At 33.7% G+C, this 19,948-nt stretch overlaps 1 protein-coding gene across 1 annotated transcript in view; it reads right to left on the bottom strand.

The window, feature by feature from the left end:
* The window catches only part of Smurf (SMAD specific E3 ubiquitin protein ligase), a 221,955-nt gene that overhangs the window by 67,239 nt on the left and 134,768 nt on the right, over nt 1–19,948 (bottom strand). The window contains exons 4-6 of the mRNA XM_035352818.2: nt 19,700–19,833; nt 15,432–15,597; nt 2,761–2,844 (exon numbers count right to left, since the gene is read on the bottom strand). Coding sequence (XP_035208709.1) covers nt 2,761–2,844; nt 15,432–15,597; nt 19,700–19,833 — 384 coding nt within the window. The remainder of the gene's footprint in view (nt 1–2,760; nt 2,845–15,431; nt 15,598–19,699; nt 19,834–19,948) is intronic.

Raw genomic sequence — 19,948 nt, forward strand, 5'->3', positions numbered from 1 at the left:
TATAATTATTGTGAAATGAATAATTTTGCAACAAAATATTCACAAATCATATGCTATCAGAGATCACAAATGATATCAGAGTATATACACAGTATAACAGAAATTTCCGATTATCTGCATCGCTGCTGAAAAGTTGCAGAAAAGTGTTCAACAAGCAAAACAATTAAGACACAATAACACGCCGAATAAATACTAATTAAGAAGTCAAACAACAAAAATTTTCCTATCTTGTTCATTTGCAGTTTTGCAGCTGAGGATGGTGGTTCGGTAAAACCATCTAAACTAGTCCTGTGAAAATTTTGTAAATATAACGCTAATTTTTGTTGTTTGACTTCTGAATAAGCAAAACAATATCTATTTTGACAAGTGTACAATGTTGAATTTGTATTGTTCTCTGATTTTTTTTAAAGCAAAAACAGATTACTACATACATGGGTAGAACAAGAGTACCAAATAGATTTCCCCCAAAAAGGTAAGTATTCTATTATTGATGTTTCTTGATTTCAAAATTTTATTGATTGATTGCTCTTCTATGGAATACTTAGTGCACCATCATTTTGAAAATGGTTGTTGCCTTTTGTGCATTTGCTAAGGGAAAAATATTAGTCACAATGAGTTTGCGAATGCTTTCCGAAGTCGGTATTGAGTTCTTGACTGGATACAGTCAAAAGTCGTTAATTCGGACAATCATAATCCAGACCTAAAAGCTACAAACTTTCTGCGCACAGGCGTTTACGCATGCGCGTAAGACCTTTACGGCTGCGAATACGCGTGTGCGCATGCGCACAATACGTTTACGCATGCGCGTTTAATGTATAACGGACGGTATAAGCTAAGCTAAAATTATCTAATTCAGTTAATGTTGCAGATTGCGTTGTTCCTTAATCTTCGAATTGGATCTGCTTTATTATTTTTTGCAGACTGTTAGAGCAATTTTATAAAAGTAAGCTTGAACTTTCGATTATGTCAAATAGAATTTCCGATATATATTTACTAATATCTAAAGGATCTACAAAGCGAATGTATGTTTCAAAGTCCATTAAACAAAAAGTGGAATTGTTGCAAAAAATGGATAAAGGCATATCCTTCGTTTCTCTAACCATTCCGAAATCTGTTTATCAATTTCACGTTGCTCTGTGGCGAGGGGGGGAAACGCCGCGGCGCGCAATGAATTGGAAGTTTATCTGTTAGCACTATCCTTATTTTCAGGGCAGATGTTTTTATTTTATTTGGCTTATAATTCCTTACTAAATGCAGTATTTCATCTCGATGTACTCCGTCTTTGATATGACTTAAATCAAGTTCCTCGTCATCATAATTCGCTTCCGACAGTGAAGAAAGTGACACAGAGGTTATTGAAAACGAAAAAATTTCGATTGACAAATTAGTTGGTATTCTCGACACAGCAATTATAGGACTTGAACAGCGGAACTTTGTAACTAAACAAGAAATTATGTCTGTTTAATAGAATTATAGAGAAAGTATTATCACATGAAATGAAGCAACTTAAACAACTTACATTGAAAGAAATGTTTAATAAAGTAAACAAATAAATATTAAGCTTTTTTTTTGTAAATTTTGATACCCTTTAGATCATTATTGCTCTTTTTTTCATAAATTACGGTTTCATATTTTTAATTGTATAATTTCTGCATGCCATCTTACCATATTTAAACTGATGATCTATAATCCGGAATCGCCGAAGTCCCGACGAGTCCGGATTAACGACTTTTGACTGTATTTAGAAAATGCCTGTATAGCAAATAAAAAGAAAATGACTTTACTGTACAACACTGGAACTTCTTACTTAATAGAATACTGTGGGAAAAATATTACTAAATTATTACATCCCATTATTACAGTCAAGACATTTGCATTCCTTAGACCTAATCCTTTATTTCTTTTCACCACAAAATAAAAAGTAAATAAAAAATCTGATTAGATCCCTTTGGGCATAATGTAAAATTTGAAGCATTCAGATTTTACATTACACCCAAAGGGGCTTTTTTCTAATGCTTTGTGCATTACCTTTATTTATTAAATATCATGTTCTTCACACTTAAACTATTAAATTCAGTTCAACAGCACTATCACAAAATAATTTCAAAATTAGCATATCTTTAGAATTACCAGTACACAGTCTCGGCGCTGGAGATAAAAATTCCCCCCCCCCTGGTACAGTGTTGCTAAATGGTTGAGTTTTTAATCAAAAATTTGTTTAAGTTTTACAAAGTATGAAAGAGATAATAAAAGGTTTTTCCAAATTTGGGCTTCCAGATGCCCATATTCAAATGGAGCGTATGTTATTCAAAATTTGACGGTACTGTTGCTTTGTTACAATGCGAGAAACATACATTTATGCAGATTTCTCATTATTTAATTTCTTTAAATATAATACAGGGTTCTAATGTTTGGTGGCATCACTTTGAAAAGTGAACCAACATTTATAGTGAATTAACGCAAAATGCCAAAACAAAATTAATAGTCCTTCTGGAGAAATTACCACTTCAGACTTATTAAAAAAAAAAAAAAAAAAAAAAAAAAAAACACCTATTCTCATTCAATCAATATTTTATTCAGAATAATCTTTCAAATACTTGAAAGTGAATACTTATGTGCAGATAATGCCTATATAAATATGTGAGCTATATTGACCCTTTTAATAATATTTGAGTCTTTCCATCTAATATTATTACAAATATGGTGCAAGTAATATAAAATTAAAATAAATCAGCTTCTATATCCAGCTTTAAAATTTACCTTGTTGGTTTCTCCCACTGTGTGGACCTAGTAAAATGATTGACATAATACACCCGTCCAGATGCAGTTCTTCTTTCTTCCCAACTACAATTCAATTATTAAAATAGAATAAGACATGACTTGCATATATCAGCAACTCCAAATTATACTGGATTCATAGATTTTAAACTATTTTATTAATAAAAAATTTAAATGCTACACATAATTTAATATTTTTTTACATAGATCGAATACGAATTGTTCAGAAATAGATTATATTCAGATATTTACTCTCTTAACTAATGTATGGAATATTTCAATCACACTAAAATTAAAATTACTAAATAATTCACTTCTTACTAAAAAATGTACATTTATTCAAGACTGAAATATTTACAAGGGAAAAGAGAAAGTTGTTAGTTATGAAACAAGACTAATATTTTCCCTTAAATTTTCCTAATTTTCAACTAATAAATTAACAGATATGTTAATAAATATTGCTTTCCAGAAGTTAAGAAAAGTTCGTAGAACTCCACATAAAACAAATAGCTAGTGGAAACCTAACAACATTTATCCAATGTACTTATCCATCACATGTTACAAATACTCTCGCAAAACGTTAATACCAGCAGCAGAAAATGACTGATTTTCGTCATCTAGAAACATCTGGACACAAGCAAGCACTTAATCATCTGACCCAAAGCTCCAATCATGATACTTCCTTAAGTTGGTAACTTAGAATGAGATTCCTGCTTCCCTGTCCAATTACGAACCTCTGGGCAGGGTTGATGTTGACTTTGGCTGCTCTATATCTCACATTCGTGATCCATGATTCTTGTTCGGTCATACGGTTGCAAAGTAGCAATTCATGAAAGCGTATTCAAATAGCCGAGTAGCTGGTGCATAATCTTAAAGGTTCTGATGTGTCAGACACATGGTGAATACTTTCAGTTAGGATAAAAACAAACATAAGACATGAAAACAATTTAAAAATATTCTCATGAAAATGACAGTGGACTAGTAAACATATGACACATGGGAGATGAATGAAATGGTAAATTCAAAATATGTAACACACATTAAGGTTAAAATAGCACACTATGATATCATTCTTTACCCTCAGCTTTTAAGGAAATTATGTTTTAGTTTTCTTGTTTCATCAACAGATAGTGATAGCAGCTTGACTTCTTTCCAGTCATTCTTATCTTATCAAAATATTCTCTCTCTTTCATTTGCACTTAGGCAACTGTAGAAGATGGTTCTGTATTTAAGCAATCGAAACTAGTCCTGCAAAATTTACAAATATTATGTTGATTCTTGATGTTTAACTTCTCCAATAATCTTTATGCATTGTTATGAATCAAAATTATTTGAAACTTTAAACTTCACTGTATGTTTCCGCTAGTATTAAAGATGATTTAAATTTAAAATAATTTTATTCTTTAAATAATGAATTCCACTGATCCTGCTATCCAGTTCACTTTTGAACTTGAGACATCCAAATTTTTCCTGTTCCTCGACATTTTGGTCACATGTACGAGGGCTATCCAGAAAGTAGATTACGTTTTGGAATAAAAAAATAAACAAAGTACAGGAAACAAATTTTATTATATACAGATGAAAGCCACACTCAAATACTACTTTTCTACATAGTCACCATACAAATTAAGGCATTTATCGTAGCGATGTACGAGCTTGGAAATTCCTTCGTCGAAAAATTCGGCCGCCTGCGCCTTCAACCACTTCGTTACCTCTTCTTGCAGCTGTGCGTCGTCATCAAAACGCTGCATAGCCAGCCACTTCTTCATTGCTGGGAATAGGTGGAAGTCGCTCGGTGCCAGGTCGGGACTGTACGGCGGATGAGGAAAAAACTCCCACTTAAAAGATTCAAGAACTTTACGAGTGACATTTGCCGTGTGGGGCCGGGCGTTGTCGTGAATCAACAAGATCTTAGAGCTCAACATTCCTCTGCGCTTGTTTTGAATTGCTCTTCTGAGTTTTTGGAGAGTTTGGCAATACCTTTGAGAGTTTATTGTAGTGCCTCTTTCCAGGAAGTCCACCAAAATTACACCTTTTCTGTCCCAAAAAACAGTCGCCATCATCTTCCTTGCCGACATTGTTTGCATGCATTTCTTGGGTTTTTGGGGAGAACTTGTGTGCCCCCACTGCATTGATTGCAATTTTGTTTCACAGTTCACATGTTTCACCCATGTTTCGTCACCAGTAACGATGCGATCGAGTAAAGAGTCACCATCCTTATGGTAAGCGTCCAAAAAGTTCAACGCTGCAGCCATTCGCTGATTTTTGTGGTCCTCTGTCAAGATTTTTGGAATCCATCTTGCACAAAACTTGTGGTAACCAAGCTTTTCGCTGATGATTTCGTGCAACAAACTTCGCGAAATTTGTGGAAAACTCAAAGAAAGTTCCGTTATTGTGAAATTTCGATTTTCACGGACTTTAGCATCGACTTTTTCGTGAAGTTCGGCGGTCACTATGCTGGGTCTCCCACTTCGATCTTCGTCGTGAACATTGGTTCGGCCATTTTGAAATCTTATGACCCACTGACGCACTCCACCTTCAGTGATAATGTTGTCCCCATACACTTCACGAAGCTGCCGATAGATTTCTATCGGTTTACAGTTTTTTGCAGTCAGAAACCTTATTACTGAGCGCACCTCGCAGCTCGCGGGATTTTCAATTAACGCAGACATTTCAAACCGTCACAGTATCTGAACGGAGCACAGCACGAACCTCTCACTAGCACGGCTAGATGCAGACTGAGCTGCGCAACGCTCTGACCCCAAGATGGCCGCGCTAGCCCCGCCCCTAGCGGACACAGACGGAAACGTAATCTACTTCCTGGATGGCCCTCGTAACATATCCAATTTCAGTATAATTGTTTACCATAAATCTTCATCGGTTTGTCTTCCACCACACTTCAAATTATGCCATTCGATTAAACAGAATAAACAGAAGTTAGCTTCATTTTATTCCTTTGTTTTCTGTGCACTTCAGGTTTGCTACTCCAAACTAGCTCTTGATCAAGAATTAAATTACTTAAAAAAAGTTTCTATTGACAGGGAATTTTCACCCAAAATTATTAATCAAGTGGTTAAAAAATTCTCGTCTCAACACATCAAAAGGCACTCTCTCATCTTAGAAGATTATAAGAATTATATTTCCATTCCTTTCTTTCCATTGATTAGCTATAAAACTGCACATATTTTACAGAAATTTAATTTTCAACTGGCCAAACTAAAATAGCAAAACCAGCTAAACTAGTCCTGCAAAATTTACAAAAGTTATGCTGATTTTTGTTATTTAACCTTCTCCAATAATAAAACACGTATAAAAATATTAAGTACATCTACTAAACAAACAACTAATAACAATTTAAATTAGATGATAAAATCCAGTCTTTTTCAAATATAGAAGGAGCACTGACTTCTTATCTGACTAAGCAGTGAAGAGGTTAGTCAAGGTTATTAATATACTTCAAACAAACTTCTTTCAAATAAGAGCACTCTATTAAAATGTGATGCACTGATTAAACAGCATTACACTTTGAACAAATGGGTTCACTCTCAGCTTTTGTAAGATAACTATGCATAATTTAAGAGTGACCGATTCTAAGGCAAGTTAAAAAGGCCTCCACCTAGTTTCTAGTTGCCTTCTGATATTCAACAAGAGGATTAACACTTTTAAGTTTGTTATTCACCTGAACATTTCATAGTAACTGCCACATGCTCAGGACTTTTTCATCAATGAACTTGTGGATACCTTTAATACCTCTACTCAAATTGATGTCCTTGATTGATGTCAAACTAGCTCTACTCGAATTGATGTCAAACTAGCTCTTGATCAAGAATTAAATTACTTAAAAAAAGTTTCTATTGACAGGGAATTTTCACCCAAAATTATTAATCAAGTGGTTAAAAAATTCTCGTCTCAACACATCAAAAGGCACCCTCTCATCTTAGAAGATTATAAGAATTATATTTCCATTCCTTTCTTTCCATTGATTAGCTATAATGATTGATTAGTAATAGTAGTTCCATTGATTAGTAATAGTAATTCCATTGATTAGTAATAGTAGCTGGCACACTAAAGCCAGCGATTCAGTTGGCGAAATGGCTTCCGCTACCATTGTGGCTTGAATATCAAAGATTCGAATAGCTTCTGCCCATCTAGTAAACCGATCGATAGTTGTTGGGCAATATGTGAAACCGTTGCAAGGTTGAAGTGGGCCGATAAGATCTATATGAATATGTTGAAATTGCATAGAAGTTTCACTAAATGATTGTGAAGGGGACAAAGCGTGTTTGTGTATTTTAGATTTCTGGCATGTAATACACTGTCTGGCCCAGTTTTTGATATCTTTGTTGAAATTTGGCCACATATATCGACTATGAACAAATTTACGTACGCAATTAAAACACAATTTTCGAAATGCCTTGGGAATATCAGGTCTTGCTATGCCAGTAGATATATCACAATAAAATTCTATTTCTGAATTTGCAAGCTTATTTTTTTCATTTCTAAAGAATTGTTAATGTTAAGTATTTCTTTTAATTAAATTTTTCTTGATTATTTTTGAGCAATTTCATCATAATTGATAGGACCAACAATTTTAATTTTGTGAATGTGAGACAATGTGTCGGCAACAGTATTATCAGCTCCTTTAATGTAATGAATATCAGTTGTGAATTGAGGAGAAATAAAATCTAATTGGGCAGTTTGAAATGGGAGCAATTTTCAAGTTTTTGTTTGAAAGCAAATATTAAAGGTTTGTGATAAGTAAATACTGTAAATTTGTGTTGCTCTAGCATGTATCTAAATTTGTGAATGGCTGAGTATATTGCTAATAATTCTCTAGCATTTGCACCGTATTTTGCCTCAGTGGTCGTCAGCTCTCTAGAAAAAAAATAATGCTAGGGGTTCAAGTCCTTGTTTAGTAACTTGATTTAGAGATCCACCAAAAAAGGCTGAAGCAGGTCAAGAGGAATTGAAAAGAGAAATTACTGTGATAATAGAAAACAAATTTGTGGCTACGGATGGTAGAATAGACATGGTTGAAGATAAAATTGAAGAAATTCAAGAAAGAGTTTTAGCTGTCGAACAACAAATCGAAGAAAGAGGCTGTTGTTCCCCAAATCAAATCGAATAAAACCTTTCCACTGTCAAACAACAAAGAGATAATAGAGTTTCTTCCGCTGTCGCCAATGTAGTGCCAACATTACTCTCGCCAACAGTTAAAATTCCATAATGACAGGTATCACAATTCTGGTGCTTTTAAATTCGTACATATGCCATTACAACCCTCTCTACAGTTCCAGTATCCATCAATTGTTTTGGAATATCAGCAAAATCGAGTTTTTCCGCCTGAAACGAGCATGGATGAGTATATTTATGAGCATCAGAATGACTTAAGTGTGAATTATGCTACTTTTGCTACTTATTACTGCCTACTTTTCGAGCGATTTCGGTTATCGTGGTATCTTATATTTTTATTGTATTGTTTTCGAGATGATTGTTCAACTTGCTTAGTGAGATTCTCTATTTGTTTGGTCACTAAGCGTAGTGTTGAACTTAACTCTGAATTTTGGTCAATATTTGATGCTGCACAAATGGTGAATTGTGTATCATTTGTGATTTCGGACACCTTATCTACTATCTGCAATAAATGGATTAAAACTGCATCTGAAGCGGATAAAATTGCTTGCATATTGGAAGGAAGTCTTTGTATCCACAGATTTTCTAGGAAATCATCATGTATGTTTGATATTATATATATTAAATCTGAGACATGTGGTAAAGTTTATGTGCTTAAATTTAGTACAATATGTGAAAATTTCATGTTATGATTGGTAATTGCAGACAGATAAAATTGGATCCCACACTGTCTTAGCCACAAGACGATATTCAATTAACAAATGGAAAGTATTTTCCCGGCTATTCTATAAACCTGATCAGTTACCGGGGTTCCTGCACATGGAAATTAAGTACTTTTAAAGACTTTTAAGGACCATTAATGAAAAAAATTAAGGACCCATCAACAAATGGGAACTGAATAAATTCAATTAAAGATATTAGCTATGCCTGAACTTCACATTTGTAATATCATCCTAAGAATAAAACAGATCTAAAAGTAGAATGCATTATTACTAAACATAATAAAACCAACTTTATAAAATTTATCATGGACCATTAAATATTTTATATTTATAATAACTAGACATATCTGAAAGAAGATTAGTGAAGATTAGAGACATTACACTATTTTAAAGCAGGAGACCATGAAAAATAAGCAATGCCCTCGCCGAGACTCAAACCTCTCGAATATGCACTAAGCATGCTGCCCATTATACCACAAAGGTATGCTAAGAAGGTGGGAGAAATACCTTATATACTCCCCCTTTTAAAGGGCAACTGGAGATTAGGGGACTAAATAACCAAATCCTGGTGGTAAAGAATAATCATCTACCACATTTTTTTTTTCAGTGTCACGCTAGAGAAGTTAGGATTTTTTTTAAACAGGAGTCATAGAAAATGAGTAATGCCCTCGCTAGGATTCGAACCTCGGACCTCTTGAATATGCGGCGAATGTGCTGGCTGCTATGCCATGAAGGTATGTTAAGAAGGTGGGGGAAATACCTTATAACATTTTATTATTTATTACTATTTTTATTTACGTTTTACTAACAGTTAGCTTTACATTGATTTTTTCTTTTATGTCTCCTTTTGTTACATACTTGTTCAAATTAGAGGTTTATTAAATAGCAGGTAGAATTTATGTCAAACGGCATATGTTAAAATTAAAAGTAAAATCATAATCAGTATGATTCGGAACAGATGACTTGCTGTTGCCACTGCTGATGCTTGCCTAGAGAGAGACCTACTGATCAGAACAAACTTGAAAGCCTGAAGTAGGTACGGCTGACAAGTTTTGAAAGTTAGTTCTGCTCTGCCTCTCTGATGCAGTTAGTGTCATAGTTTCATGTAGAATTCATGGGGTTGTAACCCAGTAAATATATTTTAAAGGTTCTAATAAGCCCTTACAGCACCAGATGTGATAAGTTGTTTTGTATTATTTTAAGTCTCACTAGATGCAAAGAATAAGTTTTACATTATTTTGCTGTAACTTGTGACCATGGTAAGCATTAATGAAAGGCAGTACTTTAATATGCAGGGATAACTTTTAATGATGACCAAGTAGTTACAAATAATTAAATTACCTAGTCAGATAACCCTTAGTCATTATAGATTTACATGGCCACTATTAATATATTTTTTAAAAATATTTGTTAAAAAATTACTATTAAAATCCCAATCTATTAACAAGTCACCAATATCCTTACTAGTTTCTGCATGTTTTATCTTCTAATTTGTCAATCTTTTGATTATGTACCTATGGGGTTTTACTTCATCTGTTATTAATAAATAGTTAAATATTCCAAAACCCGACAGATGTGAAGCAAATTATCACTATGTCTGAAAGTAACTACAAAGTCAGATAAAGGTTTAAATAAAACTCTTATTTAAAAATAACTTAGAACATAAAGGCATGTTCTTATGCTAGTAAAACCAACTACAGCTTGTAGTGATCTAATTAAACAAGAACAGTCAAACTCAGAGTGAAAATGTGGACTAGAAGTAAAAGACTACACAACTTAATTTTAATCTAAGCTGACTCAGTAATACCTTGTAACTCATTGTAACAAATTCAAATATCAACAGCGATAACAAAAAGACATAACTGCAAATTGTCAGAGCTAGTAGGATTTAATGCAGGATGCAACTGGAGACCAGAAACAAATCCTGTCTTACAACCACAAAACCCTTTGTTTAAAAACTACCTAAGTGATTTGCATTCTGGTAAGGAAATGGAAAGGGAAAATTATAGTAAAGGCTGAAATTATAAGCAACTGTTTAATTTAAATAATAACTGTAGATATCTTCAAAGAATAATTTTCTTTCCTTTTATGTATTCGGTTTCTTCAATGCATTTCCTTTTCATTTTAGAATTTTTGGATTTAATTAAAGATTTCTGTTAATCTAAAAAACTAAATGCATTTAGAACGTATAGAAAAAGGTGCTAATTTTATTTCGTTAGTGATATGAATATTCAGAATAAATATGAAATTATATATAGTAAGAGGCGGTTACACAGCCGATGTGGCAGAATTTTTAGAATTTAGTGACACGCCTAACACCAAAATCTAGATATGGCAAAACTTTTAGAATTTAGGAATGCACTAGGCAGCAGCATTTAGGACCCATAGACATTGCATCAGGTGGGAAAACGCCTGACGCCAGACTGTGTATGATGTATTGAGACATGGAAGATAAATCTCTTAAACTGTCAGTTTCGAATTCTTTATTAATAGAAAAATTCCTTTCTTTATATTTCCCTCTCCATGTGACAAGATTAGAAGCATTTTTGATATTTTCCACGCTTGTGTCTAGTGAAAAGTACAGAAAACAAAAGGGAAGATAAAGATGCTAAGAAAAAGGCTTCTAGTATCAGAAGTAAAACATTCAAATATTGTGTTTTCAATTGCTCTCCAAAAAGTACGAAATTCACCAAGATTATTTAAAATACATCCATTATGTGTTAATACCAAGAAGACATTTTTCTGGAATCTTCAAGATTTTGGTAAATTTGTGAGTCTGTAAATCCTGCCTTCAAATCCTTTTAAACTTTTTAAGTTGCAATGTCTAACATCCTAGAGAAAAATTACCCCTACCAATTCTGTAACAGCCAAAAGGCCAGATATAAGTCGAGGGGGAAACAGAGGCAAAAAAGTGTAAAATTAATTTTATAGAGAAAACATACAGCATATTCTAAGACAATTACATGGGAAAAACTCTTCACATGAAAAAATTAAAATGAAGACATTTTAATTAATTTACATAGTTACTTTGCTTTTGCTAAGAATTGTCACGTAAATTGTGCAGCATTTATTACCTTGTTTATTTTTCTGATTCAAAATGTTTAATAAGTTGCCAAAATGGACAGTAATACCACTTTATAATATTATAGCGAAAAATGAAAATGTTTCACTTTAATGTTATTTCTTGAATATAATTTCAATGTATTAGCATTATTTTAATGAAATTTATTAATGTTGTAATGTTTTAAAAAATTCCCAGATTTCCAAATTAAAAGTTTTCTACAGAAACTGATCGTAAAATTGCCAAATTTGGAATCGTTTAATAAAGAATTCACATTCCCAAAAGCAAAAAGCTCATTAGAAAAAAATTAAATAATTTTGAAATGCCTATGTTTCAGGCCTTGCTCAGAAACTTGAATATCACACACTTTATATTAGAAATAGGATCAAATTATAATCCATGAACTTATTTACCCATCCAAAAGATAACTATATTTATCAATGAATCGCCAAAAAATAATTCTCCAAAATGCTAATTCAACATTCAAAATGGCAGTCATGAAAACAGACAAATTTGAGATTATTAAAATTAAGGACCTTTTCAGATTTTGGCTGAAATTAAGGAATTTTAAGGACCAAAAAATCCTAAGGACCGTACAAACCATGGTTACAATTTTGTGCAAGTTCGTCATTTTCCCACAACAGCGTTTTCTGCCTCCCAAAACAAAAAGGGGAGAATTTTGTTTCTGTCTCTGAGGGAAAGGATCAGTGGCCTTCACTTGATCAGCTGTGTTTGACCGCATTATTTATAGGCAAGGCAAAATAAGGGAAACAAACATATAGTTCAACCGTCTCAAGCGCAACGCTGGTTGGCATTCTGTCAAAACACATACTCGTCCAAAAGGGGCAGTATTACTTGCTGTGACGTGAAAGGTCTTCTCTTCTTTGGAAAGAGCTATACTGGAGGGAAAGAAAGTCAACATCCTTCCACCCTATTTTGAGAATAATTCGGTCCAAATGGTACATGCGTATTTGCGCTCATGGTCGCAGAAGAGGCGGCCGAACTATACCTCTATGTTTTCCTTTTTATCTGCTTGGCTCGGTGAAACAGCGGGCACTTGCGGAAAATATTTTTGCTTTTTTTGAAGAAGCACAGTAGAATATAAAGCACACAATAAACGCACACAAATCACTGAATACACGATGCTGTAAACAAAATCACTACATAGTTGTCACACTAACACAAACACCACTGAAAGTGAGAATTATGCTTCTGTATTGGAGAAAACCTTTAAAAAAGATAGGTGCCTTTGTTCGGATTTTCTGGGGAAAACGAAAGTGGCATGAAAGATCTCTGCTTTACATTCCACATCAAGACTGTTGTCGGAGTAGATGAATTTAATGTATGCTTTGCAACAGCAGTAGCTTGATATTTTTTTTTATCTGCTGCATTACATCAGGCTGTATAAGATATGTTTCTTAGCATAAAAAGCTTCTATCGCAATATCCATATGAAGCATTTCACTGTGCAGTTGAATTTCCAGATGATAGACAATTGGGTGAAGATGCAGGTAGGTTGGTAGTTAATGAAGGCTTTGCCGGACAAATTACACGAAGCAATTACGTGACGATGGAGTTAATTAATGAAGTTTTTCTGGACGAATTGCCCCATAGCTGTTAGAGGTGTTCATGACAGTTTAGTTTGTTAATGCAGTTGTCAGTCCTTAGTCACCACTGCGAGGTGACTGGTGGCAGGAAGCATTTTTAACTCGATATGATGATTAGTATAGTTTTGAGGTTGCATAATACTTACTGCATTATTGAACTCAACATATTTATTACAATTAAAGAAATTCTTTACAAATATATATAATTCATGGATAGCATAGAACAGTTATTGAAGTGTACAGCCCTCGTGATGTGAGGAACCTGCTAACAAAGGAATCTCTTGTTGAGAGTTCAAGACCATTCTGACGTGTTGCTCCGATGAAAACAAGCGGCAAAACTGAATTAGCCACGCCTTCTTAATTTTTCAGCAATATTTTACATCCTCAGATTGGTTATATCTGGAACAATACCAGAGAAAAAACAAGATTATTGGTTCATCAGTCCTCCTGAAATCGAGAGGCTTTGATGTGAGACATAGTGCAAAACACCAGTCTCCAGTCCAATCTCTCGACACCAGTTGTGAAGTTATGCCTCTTGCACTGTCAACTGGAACAAATTATTGTGTCTGCAATGTCAAAACCATGTCGCGTGATATATTGCAAAAGCTTGGAAATAGTAACTTGAGGGAACGCACACACAATTTTCTCATCTCTGTATTGCCTGCTACAATATTAAGTTCCTTCCACTAATTCCTTCATGATAGCCTTATTTCGACCATGTTACCTAATATTACTGAAGTGATGAAACCAATACAGTCAAAAGTCGTTAATCCGGACTCGTCAGGACTTCAACGATTCCGAATTATTGATTTTTCCGGATTATAGATCATCAGTTTAAATCTTGTAAGATGGCACGCAGAAATTCTAAAATTAAAAATATGAAATTGTAATTTATGAAATAAAGAACAATTATGGTCTAAAGGGTATCAAAATTTAACAAAAAAAAAAAAAAAAAAAAAAAAAAAAAAAAAAAAAAAAAAGCTTAATATTTATTTGTTTACTTTATTAAACATTTCTTTCAATGTAAGTTGTTTAAGTTGCTTCGTTTTATGTGATAATACTTTCTCTTTAATTCTATAAACAGACATAATTTCTTGTTCAGTTACAAAGTTCCGCTGTTCAAGTCCCGTAATTGCTGTGCCGAGAATACCGACTAACTTGTCAATCGAAATTTTTTCGTTTTCACTAACCTCTCACCTTCTTCATGTTTTTATCCATTTTTTGCAGCAATTCCACTTTTTGTTTGATGGACATCGAAACATACTTCGTTTTGTAGATCCTTTGGGAGCTCCAGCATCGGAAATTCTATTTGACATAATCAAAAGTTCAAATTTACTTCTATAACATTGCTCTTACAGTCTGCAAAAAATAATAAGCCGCATCCAGTTCGATGATTAAGGAACAACGCAATCATCAACATTAACTGAAATAGATAATTTTACCTTATACCGTCCGTTATACATTAAACACGCACGCGAAAACGTATTCTACGCTTGCGCACACGCATATGCTCAGTCGTAAAGGTCTTACGTGCACGTGTAAACGCCTATGCGCATGTGTCAACTCGGCGCATGCGCAGAAAGTTTTTAGCTTTGAGTTCCGGATTATGGGTGTCCGAATTAACGACTTTTGACTGTATTAGGAAGTGTGTTCTCATACTGCATTATTGCCCTATATGCCATATATCATTCGATAAAAAGAAAAAGTCTGATATGCTCTTTTTGGAATTCCCCCCCTCTCTTATCATTTACAGGAAACATGCAGATCTCTAACCAATACCTTTAACTAAAACCTAGATACATTTGTTCATTATAATTTTTTAGTCATGAATATAACCAACTTTCAAACTTTATGTAAAATCCCGAGTCAACCAAATCATAACATACTTAAATTTTGGAAAGCAATATTATCGCACAGTACTTGAATACTTAGATTATTCATTTGCTAAAAATTATATTTCATTAAAGTAATAACAATAGAAAATAACTTGTTCTGTCTGTTCTCTTTCTTCTTTGATTATCATTAATAAATATTATTTTATTAAAAAAATTACATTTCTTGATTAAGAAATAAAAGCAAAAGGCATAGCTTTGTGCATAAACATAATTAAATACAAATTTAATATCCTTACCCTTCTGGCAGCTCATCAGGATTAAGAGCCAAATTCCCTAATCTGTCTACAACTACATTTACATTTCCTGAGCCATGACCATCTTGTGAAAGAAGACTAATTACAATTTGACCTTTTACAGGTTCAGGATCATCTGCATGTCCTCTGGATAAATCTAGCCTTTGATCTGAAGACAGAAAAAATTATAAAAAAAAAAAAAAAAAAAAAAAAAAAAAAAAAAGAGTAAAATAAAAATAAAAGCATGGGGATAAAAATTTATTCAGCCATTTGTCTGACGGTTAACATCAAACCAAGTACATAAATTCTATCATGATCTAGAGGCATCATTCGCTCATGCCTTGAGCACCTTATGGTAGATAATACAAATTGCACATCCCCATGTCAGTTTTGAAAGAGAAGCCCTTGAGGGGCATATAAATCTGAGCATTTCTGACACTTCTTCCCTATTCACCAATCTCACATGAAGGCTTTCAGCTCGAGAACAATATAAGTGCCCTCCATGCTATAAAGACTATTATACACTTACAAACATCCATATTTTTTCTCCAGCATTCATATCAAGGCCCAAGGCCACTTTATCACATGCTAACAGTATGCCATATAATTTCCTAAATATATCTAAGGAATTTCCCATAAATTGCACATTAAAAATTATTTATTTATAATTAATCATTTAAAAATAAAGAAATGATATATACTACTGTGGAAGAACAAACTACAATACCAAGGACTGATATTATTGGCTTGCACTTCAGAAAATTGAAAAGCTGTTACTAATGCACAAATCATTATGTTCAATAAAATATTCACTAATGCTCACAGGATGACATTATCATGTCTGTAAATTATATTAAAGTGACAGCAAAGCTTTTGGCACTTAAAATGACACTTTGATAATCTGCTAGCAATCCAAATGCTTTAACACAAGCACTTAATTTAAGTAAGCTTAATTTAACAGAGGAAGATTGTTCATTAAAATTCTAGTACTATTCTCAGCTGCAATACGTCCAATAACACTGGCATGATCTCGGAAAATTCATCCATAACAGAACAAAAGGATATAATCTGAGGTATACCTGCCAACCTCTAAAGATAAAAATTCAGAAGATTTCTCCAAAATTCAGAAGAACACGAAGAAATAATATCATGCTTTGATATTAAAAAAATAACAATTTATACAAATAGAAAAAAGAAAATTGTACTTACATTAGTAAATCTGAATTAAGTAGTAACTAAAAAATAATTTATTAGGAAACATAAAACAAGAACTTAATGTTACACACACACACACACACACACACACACACACACACACACACACACACACACACACACACACACCAAAAATTCTTTGGAAAATTTCCTGTCATAACAATTAGTTTCCTCATAACATTTAGCAATTAAAATGATTTCTAGAGTTTTTGATGAAATTGAAGAACGAAACAGTTTTATTTTTCTTCACAACACTGAAGACTCTCTCGCACTCAGCATTACTGTGTGGAATTACGAGAATAGCACATAAAACTATTGCTAGTCTATCATATTTTGGTGTTCCATCAGCTCTTTTTATTCTTTTTAAGGTACCAACGAGGACATCAAGTCTATCTTCTCCAGAACTGGCGAAGTCTTCAAACTGTGTAAACAAACATTCTGCCAAAAATTACATCGGCATCCGAATTCGTGGCCGAATTTGAAAAAAAATCAACCACTTTCTTTGACGTTGTCGAAGCCGAAGCATTAACTTCATGCTTTTTAGACTTAACATGCTTCACAATGTCGCTTCTTCCACCGTGACTTATTATGAAGTCACACACGCACACGTTGCAAAATGCATAGTTATTTCCTTTGAAGGATTCTTTAATTGTTGGAAATTCGACTTTGTAGGCAGGCCGAAAATATTGAGAATACGGTTTTTTTGAACTCATTTCGTAATAACGACGTATTAAGAAAATTCGTAGCACGTAGGGAAAAAAAAAAAAAAAAAAAAAAGACTATCCACGCTGAAAAAATAACCTGGCCCAAGGCGTTTTGCTTCCGGAGTACCTTTGCAAATAAATGCAATAACCTCCACAACTTTGCTAAGAAAATAAATTGAATAATTAAGAGTGAACATAGCTAAAGTGAAGAACGAAACTGTTAAGGGTTTAAATACCAGAAGTGAATGAGAAGTCCACTCAAGGGACGAAAAATTCCTTCATCATTCAATTTCGTTTAGGAAAGGGGAACTGCTACCTGGCGCCCACACAGAAAAGAGTAGGAGAAACAAGTTCAGCGCATTGGATTGGCTGGTTAAGCGGCGAGTTGGGAGAAACCGCAGGTTATTGGATTCGAAGTAGTCGGTAGTTGGCAGTAAAACACGATGCAATTGGCGAAAATCGCTGAATTGGCGAAAAATTCTAAAATTTCGACAAAAATCACTAAAAACACTTGAAAAAGGAAAAAAATCGTAAAAAATGGATTACGATCGTAAAATCGTAAAAACAAATGCATTTTCGTAAAAATTACGAAAAATTCATAAAAGTTGGCAGGTATGTCTCAGGTAATAATTTCAAGTAACATACCATGTAACAATATCAAGACATTTTTCTACTTCAAATATAATGTAAATTTTGATAAAACATAAACTAGTCGTTGTAATTAAAGGATAATGAGAAAAAATATGTTCACTAAGATAATGTTGTAACTAATGGCAAATGCTGTAATTATTTATGTTAATTAAATACAATTGAACACAAAATTGCACTTTTTGCACATACATTAGTGCTGAATGCTGGAAATATGCAAATTCGGTGAAATGACAATGTGGTGTGCAATGGACGCATGTTGAAATTCCAGTCTGTAGTGTTTTTTAAAGAGAAGGTGGTTTCTGAGAGTGATCAGTATTCAGTAGTTATGACTGAAATGCATTTTTAAGTGAAGGTCAAAAGTGGTCAATAATTCTCAATTGTGTTTGACCTTCCTTGATTCTAAGGAACCAAGGAAGGTCAAACACAATTGAGAGGGACATCCCTCAAAGTGTCATATCAAGGAGTTTTGAGCCACTTTCTAAGCACTGGATCAGTTGATAGATAGCCTGGTCAAAGGTGACTACGAGCAACAACTACGTCAGAAGAGCGTTTTCCATTGTCGTCGGCTCTAAGAAACCGTAAAGTGACTACAAGAGATCTGGTTTTAGACCTTCAGGCTACCACAAGAACTCAAATGAGCTGTTCTACTGCTGCAAGAAGGCTCAAAGAAGTTGGACTGTACGCAAGAGAAAATCAATTGCTTGTGTTCCATTCACTCCGGAGGGGCCCTTGAAACATGTGCTATCGTCATTTCAATAGAGCGAAGAGGGCTGGGGCCAAGTACCGTTTATTGATGAGTTCAGCTACAGTCTCAACAGTTTTGATCTGGAGAAAGGAAGGAACATGCAACTTGCCTTCCCCTGTCTGAGAAATATCCCGTTCCCACTACCACAGTTTAATGGTTTGGGGAGATTTCAAGACAAATGGCTGCACCGAGCTGCATATCTTTCAAGGAGGTTCTGTAGCCACGTACAGATATGTGGACTAGATATTGGAAGCCCAAGTTAAGATCGTTTTAGGGTCGCTGTTATCCTAGAGTTTTTGCTAATGGATGACAATGCTTGGCTCCATTGGGCATATGCAGCGTCAGAATGCTTGCAAAGTGAATACACCACTCCAATTAATTGGCCCCCTTACCCGACTTGAACCCAATTCAGCATGCGTAGGATGCCTTAGGGTACCGAATTTCAGGGCACCAAATTCCTCCCCGGGCCCTCTAGGAGTTGAAAAGTGCACTTTTAGAAAAGTGGCATGCAATTCCACATGACTTCATAATACTTTGTTAAAGTCTATGAAATTAAGAAGTGAGGTATGCATATCTGTCTGAGGTGACCATAAACCAGATTAAAGGAAAATTTTTTCACAAGATGAGACTTGATTTTCCCACCATTTTCCAATTTCCACACATTTGTTTTAATTTCAATATTTTGCAAATAATCAACTGCCAAGTATTGTAATTCATGTTAATTAACACTTTTGTACAAATTTCTATTAATAATTTTTCATTAAGTATCAGTTACATTTTATTTCTGCTGTTATCCTTTAATTTTGATGACCAGAGTGTATTTTTACTTTCCTTTATTTATTTTATTCGTACATCATCTTTACAGGCATATACAAATATAGGTGAATCTGATAAACATTTTTATATAACATTAATTTTATCACAACATCACATATATCTGAAAACGTAATACTTACATCCAGTATCTTTCAGCCTCTGAATAGCTTTTGTCATTATGCGTACGCAACCAAGAAAGCCAGCACCTTGCTTTTTATGAATTTTTTTGTGATTCCATATACTTATTGTTATAGAATCATTGTTTCCTATGTATCTGAAACAGAAACATGTAAAAAATTATAATACACTTTGTTCTTGGTTTTTTTTTTTTTTTTTTTTTTTTTAAATACAAAAACTTCTACATAGTTATATATAGTTAACATTTAAAA

The sequence above is a fragment of the Stegodyphus dumicola genome, chromosome 9 (assembly GCF_044657685.1).
Source record: "Stegodyphus dumicola isolate Sdum_Otavi_A_Nest chromosome 9, ASM4465768v1".
Classification (NCBI taxonomy): Eukaryota; Metazoa; Arthropoda; class Arachnida; order Araneae; family Eresidae; genus Stegodyphus; species Stegodyphus dumicola.